The 8,471-nt window shown below is 44.3% G+C and overlaps 1 protein-coding gene across 1 annotated transcript in view; it reads left to right on the top strand.

Moving 5' to 3' along the window:
• Window positions 1-8,471, top strand: part of FRY (FRY microtubule binding protein) — a 571,437-nt gene that overhangs the window by 381,328 nt on the left and 181,638 nt on the right. The window contains exon 36 of the mRNA XM_042782984.1: window positions 3,443-3,533. Coding sequence (XP_042638918.1) covers window positions 3,443-3,533 — 91 coding nt within the window. The remainder of the gene's footprint in view (window positions 1-3,442; window positions 3,534-8,471) is intronic.

Genomic DNA, 8,471 nt, shown 5'->3' with positions numbered 1-8,471 from the left:
ACAATTTCCCACAATGCAATGTAGTCAGAAGTCCAGAGATTCTGTCTACAGTTAATCGACAAAGAAATGTGTTTGAAGGTTTCGACACAATTTTCCTCTTGTTGCTTTTTTACGAGGAAGACGGTCTTTGTGATATCCCCCATGCAAATCTCATCTGTCCCACAGAACGCATCCCAGTGTCCCGTTTCCCAAAGTCAACTCAAACGTGTGATGGCACTCTGCTCCTCCCACCCCTTCCCTGTGACCGTTTGTTGTTCTTGGTGCCGTCAAGGTGATAGCCACTCATGGTGACCCCATGGAACAGAGTAAAACTCCTGTAGGGTTTCCTGGGCTGCTTTGAGGAAACAGATCTCCAGGTCTGTCTCCTGCAGAGCCTCTGGTGAGTTCGAACCACCGACCTTTGGGTTAGCAGCTGTGTGTTTAAATGTTGCACCACCAGGTCTCCTTTAACCGTTGGTTAGTTACTGAGTTATGTCATCCATTACATTCTGACTTGCATGATCATGCTTGGTGTAGTCTTGTTATCATCTGATTCAAATATTAACCATACTGAAGAGACTGACTATTATAAAAAGAGATGATTAGAGACATTATGGCCTGATCATAAGAGAGACTCTTAAGAATATTATCGGACTATGATGTTATTTTGTAAGAATGAGCGAGCATCACTGGTCCGTGGTTCATTGTGTAGTACTGGGGTCCTAAAGCTGGTGAACAGCCATCCAAGATACAACAATTGGTCTCTAATCATCTATTCTTCTTCAGCAGAAGAGCAGAGTCAGGAATAAGAGGAGGAAGTGGAATGTGTGGCTAATGGCCTCCATGAACAACTGCCTCCTTTGCCATGAGACCAGAAGAACTAGATGGTTCTAGTGCCCTGCCACCATTATGGAACATTTTGATCAAAGATTCTGTAGATGAAGTGTGATCAAAAGGGGGGAACTGTAGGACAGAACATCAGATCCTTATGGAAACCAGACTTACTGGATCCATTAAGACTGGAGAAACTCCCAAATCAATTGTGCAGAAATAATCTTCAGTCCGTGAACTGAAATGATCCCATAAAGTAAAGAAAACAGCTGATTAGATCAATAAAGAACGTTGGCTTTGACGGTTTTGCTCTTGTAAAGAATTGTCTACATGTGAGCACATTGACAACAGTGACTCTAAAGCACAGATGAGAACGTTATGGGGCAGAGAGTGCAAAGCTAATGGTGGGAAACAGTACAAGTGTGGCGAATGAGAGCAGTGACGCAAGGTGGAGTGTAACCAGTGGCATCCGTCCGCACATGCAGAAGTTGTTGAATGGGCGAATGATGTGTTGTGTATATTTTCACTAAAAAAAAATTTATAAAGTGACTCCTAGGCCATGGGACTTGTTCCTTTTGCCAATTCCAGGTACCACACCACAGTCAGTTAGCAGTGTCATTTGTGGTCCCTTCTTTTTTTTTTCTTTTTTTAATTGTGATTTGGGTGAACATTTACAGAGCAAATTCACTTTCCATACAGCAGTTCACATACACTTTGTCTCATGACGTTGACTACAGTCTCCCACAATGCAAAGCTTCTCTCACATTTCCTCCCCATAGTTACCTCTTCCCTGTGTCCATCCCTCCATGCACTCCTGCCCCCTGAGCTGTCTCCCTGTGTACACACAGGCCTTCTGTTCTCCCATGATTGTTCCCTCCAAGGAGTGTATCTACCTAATGTTCAGCTCATATGCCTGTCTGTTGTTTGGCTGGAAGCCACAGGTGTGGGTTCAGTTCCAGACCTGAAGGGCAGCTAGGGGCCATAGTCTCAGTGGTTCCACCATGCTCTGTCAGACCAGCAAACCTGGTCCCTCTTTTTTTTTTTTTTTTTTTTAATGATTTTGGGTTTTGTTCCACATTGTTCTCCCACACTGTCCAGGATCTCCTACTGTCCAGATCCTCCTCTGAGTGGTTGACGGTGGTAGCTGGGCACCATCTAGTTCTTCTGGTCTCATGGTTGTATAGACTAAGGACTGCGTGATGTACCAGTTGCTTGGCTGTTGGTGGTCCTTCTTGTGTCTCTGGAATTCCTTGGTTAAGTAAGCCATGGTGGCACAGTGGTTAAGTGCTCAGCTGCTGACCAATGGGTTGACCGTTGGAACCCACCAGCAGCTCCACAGGAGGAAGACCTGGCGGTGTGCTTCCCTAAAGATGGTGGCCAAGGGAGCCTGGGGGCATCTCTCCTCCATCACATGTGCTTGCTGTGAGTCGGAATTGACTCACCGACACCTAGTGATGACAGGACAGTAATCCCCAACATTGACCAAAATAACCCTCCACAGTGTGAGTGCTTTCAATAAAGTGGCCTGGAGCGTCACATCCTGAGATACGTACCATCCTCCTCAAACTCCTTGAAGCTGGCTTTCTCCCAGTTTATCTAATGTCATTACAGCCATCACAGTTCCCTCTGCCTCTCGTCTCTGGTGTCCTGTCTTTGGCTTACACGTGGCTGCCAGGGCGGCATTCCTGCCTAGAGCCACTGGTCCTGAAGTCACAGGCCCTTAGTACTTGGCCTCACTTCACTATCATAGGTCTGCAGCCACACCTTGGAGGTAAGATGCATTCGGCTCCAAACCACCACTGTAGAGTGAATATCACAATAAAGTGAAGAACGTGCATTTGTTGGTTTCCCAGTGCCTGTCAAAGTTCTAGGAGCTCTAGTGGTGTCATGCCTAAGGCACTTGACTGCTAACCAGAAGGCTGGCGGTTCAAACCCACCAGCCACTCCTCAGAAGGAAGGTTGGGCAATCTACTTCCATAGTGATACCGCCTCAGAAACTCAAGGAGGGGTTGCTATGCGTTGGGTCCAACTCGATGGCAGTGAGTTTGCTTTTTTTATTTTTGTTTTTAAAAGTTCTACTTACACTGGACTGTGGTCTATGACACATGCAATAGCATAATGGAAATATTGTGAGAGTGACCAGAATGGGACCCAGAGACACAACGTGAGAACACACTGTGGGAAATAGGCTCGCTCACGGCCAGGTTGCCACCAACCTTCAATGGGTGAAAAAACACGGTATCTGTGAAGAGGAATGAAGTGGAGTGCAGTCAGACAAGGGATGGTCTGTGAGAACTCCCAGACCCAGAAACGCGGAAGCCTCTCTCAGCAGGGCTGCCGCAGATAAGCCAGGATTCCCTAAGGAACAGGCAAAAATGGCCTGAAGAATGCGGCCGCCTGGCTTGACCAGAGAGAGACTTGTCCTGACCAGCGCAGATGTCGGCTGTTCTCCCGTTTCAGTGGCGTGTGCTTGGAAGCCTGTGGAGGATGTCTGTGGTTTCCCAGATGGTGTACGCAGTGCCCCAGACATGGGGTTTGACAGGAGATTCTTTCCTAGAATTACTCGTGATGTGAGCTTGACCTTCCCACCTACATCTTTTTATAAACATCTTCCTTCTAATCCCATGTACAGGAACCACTTCTAGCAGCAACACGGTGGTTGCCGGCCAGGACGGCTTCCCAGATGCCGAGGAGAGCAAGATAATGAAAGAATCTGATGAGAGGTTGGTGCGCAAAATTGGCATAATGGTCAGGATTAAAATATTTTTATGCAAACAATACACCTTTTAATTTTTATTTTAGCCACACCATCCTGATTAGTTGCTATTTGAAAAAAAAAAAAAATAGCATACAGTGCTTTTGAAAATACTTGGGGTGGGGAGGATGCAATTGGCCAAAAAAGCATAGAGCCCATGTGCTATTTGTGTAAAAATGTAAAACTTGCCCTCATAGTCTATACAAGGCATCAGGTAAGAATTGGTGAAGTTTTCATCAATTTCACATGCACACAGTAAAATCCTTCTTTGTTTTTAGAAATGTAGGCAGCATTTTGTGTATCCCTGAAAATCATGATTTCTTCCTGAGCAGAGTCCAAGAAAGAAGCCCTGATGGCACAACCATTAAGCACTCAGTTGCTAACTGAGTGGATCGAACCCACCCAGGGGCTCTAGAGAGGAAAGCCAGTGATCTGGTCCTGTAAAGATGACAACCTAGAAAACACTGTGGGGCAGTTCTGCTCGGTCACTTGGGTGCACTGTGGGTCAGAACGGACTCAGTGGCACCCACAACAACAACAACGTCAGAGGAGAGAAAGAGAGGCCTGGTCTGGTGGCCGAGTTGGACTTTCCCAGGGCTTCATGAAAACACTCACCAGTTATTCTGCTACTAAAGCAAAACCAAACCTACTGCCATCAAGTTGATTCCGACTCATAGTGACCCCCATTGGGTTTCCAAGAATGTCAGTCTTTATGGAAGTAGATTGCCTCGTCTTCCATCTACGGAGTGGCTGGTGGGTTTGAACCACCAACTATCTGGTTAGCAATCAAATGGCTTAACCACAGCGCCACCAGGCTCCTTTTTCTGCTGCTACATATGGTCATTTAGAAGCAGAGGGAGTTTCCATGTGAAATTTTCAAATCTGACCATGAATAAATGTCGTTGCGATAGAGGAGTGTGTGGAGGTGAGCGTCGTGAAGCATCACTGTTCTTTTTGTTCACTTTTTAACCAAAGAGAAGCAAACCCACTGCCGTTGAGTCGATTCCAACCCACGGCAATCCTGTAAGACAGAGTTGAACTGTCTCATGGGGTTTGGAAGGCTGTAATCTCTATGGAAGCAAACTGCATCATCTTTCTCCCACAGAGTGGCTGGCTGAGCACTTAACCACTGCACCACCCGGGATCCCCGTGTTTGCTTTTACTTTGCCTCTATTCCATTCACCAAGAATACCATCATTTCCTGCAAATAAAAAAATAAGTCTCCATTGCTGCATACTACCTTTTTTCTTTTCGCAATAATGTGGAATGCCTGCCCACAAGTTTTGTTTTGTTTTTGTTTCATTTTTGGTGAAAATATATACAGCCAGACGCCATTTGAACAGTTTCTTCACATACAGTTCAGTGACATTGATTCTGTTCTTCAGGTTGGCAGATGGTCTCACCATCCTTCTCCCAATTGTTCTATCACCACTGACTTAGACTCACTGCCCCCTGAGCTTCCTACCTACCTTGCATGTTGCTGTTGTCAAATTGATCCCACAGAGATAACTCTTAAGATGGCCCAATGTTCACTGTAGGCATTCTTTACTTATTATGATAAACTATTTTTTGGTTTAAAGAAGACTTCACAAGATAGCTTTGGTTTAAGGTGTAAAGATGATCCAGGACACACATTAGCTCTTTAATGACAGTATTTCTCTTGCCTACATTTCTACCTTCTCATCAGTATTTCAAACCTGGATTACCACTGCCTGATTACCACTGATGTGAAGAGTAAGGAGATAACTTGGACAGATAATCCCAAACCCACTGCTGTGGAGTGGATACCAACTCACAGCACCGCTAAAGGACCAAGTGGGACTGCCCCACAGAGTTTCCTAGGCTGTCAATCTGTACAGAAGCAAAGCCCAGACCAAACCCCCTGCTGTGGAATCAATTCCGACTCAACATGCCCCTAGAGAACAAACTGGAACTGCACCATAGGATTTCCAAGGCTGTAACCTTTTCAAGAGCTATCCAGAAATACCAGATGGCTGGCAGTTCAAACCCATCAGCCACTCCTTGGAAGGAAGGTTGGGCAATCCTACTTCCGTAGTGATACTGCCTCGGAAACCCAAGGAGGGGTCGCTATGAGTCAGGGCTGACTAGACAGCACATAACAACAACAACAACATCCTGAAATACAGTGCTGTCAGTGATAGGATAATATCCGTGCACTGACAAGGAAGACCAGTTAATACAACTATTACTCAAATTTACGCACGAACCACCAAAGCCAAAAATGAGGAAATTGAAGATTTTTACCAACTTCTGTAGTCTGAAGTTGAACAAACATGCAATCTAGATGTATTGATTATTACTGGTGATTGGAATATGAAATTTGAAAACAAAGAAGAATTACCGGTAGTTGGAAAATATGGACTTGCTGATAGAAATGATGCCGGAGATCACATGATAGAATTTTGCAAGACCAGTGACTTATTTATTGCAAATCCCTTTCTTCAGCAACATAAGTGGTGCCTATACACATGGACCTTGCCAGACGGAATACACAGGAATCAGATCAAGTACATCTGTGGAAAGAGGTGATGGAGAAGCTCAATATCTTCACCCAAAACAAGGCCAGGAGCTCACTGTGGAACAGACCATCAGCTGCTCATATTCAACTTCAAGCTGAAGCTGAAGAAAATTAAAATAAGTCCACAAGAGCCAAAACATGACTTTGATTTTATCCCAACTGAATTTGGAGACCATCTGAAGAACAGATTTGATGCATTGAACATCAGTGACTGAAAACCAGATGAACTGTGGGATGACATCAAGAACATCACACATGAAGAAACCAAAAGGTCATTAAAAAGACAGGAAAGGAAAAAAAAGACCAAATGGATGTCAGAAGAAACTCTGAAACTCGCCCTTGAATGAAGCGTAGCTAAAGCAAATGGAAGAAATGACAAGATAAAAGAGCTGAACAGAAGATTTCAAACAGCGCAGCTTCAGAAGACACGGTCAGTTATAATGAAATGTGCAAAGACATGGAGTTAGAAAACCAAAAGGGAACATCATGCTCAGCATTTCTCAAGCTGAAAGAAGAGAAGAAAATATTCAAGTCTCAAGTTGCAATATTGAAAGATTAAATGATGAATTCAAAATACTGAATGATACAGGAAGCATCAAAAGAATATGGAAGGAACACATAGAGTCACTGTACCAAAAAAAGTTGGTCAATGTCCATCCATTTCAGGAGATGGCATATAATCAAGAACCAATGGTATTGAAGGAAGAAGTCGAAGCTGCGCTGAAGGAATTGAAGAAAAACGAGGCTCCAGGAATTGAAATGTTTCAACATGCAGATGCTGCTCTGGAGGCACTTACTCATCTATGCCAAGAAATTTGGAGGACAAGCTACCTGGCCAACTGACTGAATGACTCAAAGAGAGCCATATTTGTATCCATTCCAAAGAAAGGTGATTCCACAGAATGTGGAAATTATCAAACAATATCATTATTATCCCACGCAAGTAAAATTTTACTGAAGATAATTCAAAAACAGTTGCAAAACATGCAAGCTGAATTCAGAAGAGGACATGAAACGAGGGATATCATAGCTGATGTCAGATGGATCTTGGCTGAAACAAAGAATACCAGAAAGATGTCTACTTGTGTTTTACTGACTATGCAAAAGCATTCGATTCTGTGGATCATAACAAATATGGATACCATTGAGAAGAATGGGAATTCCAGAACACATGATTGTACTCATGAAGAACCTGTACATAGACCAGAAGTCTGTCATTCAGACAGAACAAGGGGATACTACATGGTTTAAAATCAGGAAGGGAGTGTGTCAGGGTTGTATCCTTTCACCAGACTTATACAGTCTGTATACTGAGCAGGAAATCTGAGAAACTGGACTATATGAAGAAGAACATGGCATCAGGCTTAGAGAAAGACTCATTAACAACCTGTGATATGCAGATGATACAACCTTGCTCGCTGAAAGTGAAGATGACTTCAAGCACTTACTGATGAAAATTAAAGACTACAGTCTGCAGTATGGATTATACCTCAACATAAAGAAAATTAAAATCCTCACAGTTGGACCAATAAACAGCATCACGATAAATGGAGAAAAAGACTGAAGTTGTCAAAGATTTCCTATTACTTGCTTTCCCCATAAACACCAGTGGAAGCAGCAGCCAAGACATCCGACAACATGCCGCACTGGGCCAATGTGCTACAAAAGACCTCTTGAAAACGCTCAAGAGCAAGGATGTCACTTTGAAAAACTAAGGTGTGCCTAACTAAAGCTATGGTATTCTCAGTCTCCTCGTATGCATGTGAGAGGTGGACAGTGAGTAAGGAGGACCGAGGAAGAGTTGATGCTTTTGAGCTGTGATGCTGGCGAAGAATGCTGAGAGTACCATGGACTGCTGAAAGAACTAATGAATCTGTCCCGAAGGAAGTGCAGCCAGAATGCGCCTGAGAAGCAAGAATGGCCAGGCTTCATGTCACCTACTTTGGTCATGTTGTCAGAAGAAACCATTCCCTGGAGAAGGATGTCATGCTTGGTAAGGTGGCGGGTCGACGGAAGAGGGGAAGACCCTCAACGAGATAGATTGTCACAATGGCTGCAATGATGGGCTCAGGTATAACAAGGATGTGAGTATGGTGCAGGACCAGGCAGTGTTTCATTCTGTTGTGCATAGGGTTGCTATGAATCAGAGCCGACTCAATGGCACCTAACAACAACAAAAGTCTTTACAGAAGCAAGGCCCAAACCACACCCACTGCTATGGAGTTGATTTAGACCCACAGTGCCCCTAGAGGACAGAGTGGAACTGCTCACAGGGTTTCCAAGGCTGTCAATCTTCACAGAAGCAAAGCCCAAACCACACCCACTGCCGTGGAGTCCATTCTGACCCACAGCGCCCCTAGAGGACAG

The sequence above is a fragment of the Orycteropus afer genome, unplaced genomic scaffold (genome assembly GCF_000298275.1).
Source record: "Orycteropus afer afer isolate SDZICR_OR568_19922 unplaced genomic scaffold, OryAfe1.0 scaffold00558, whole genome shotgun sequence".
Lineage (NCBI taxonomy): Eukaryota > Metazoa > Chordata > Mammalia > Tubulidentata > Orycteropodidae > Orycteropus > Orycteropus afer.
Note: the sequence above shows the minus strand (reverse complement) of the source record. Positions and strands in the feature narration are given on the sequence as shown.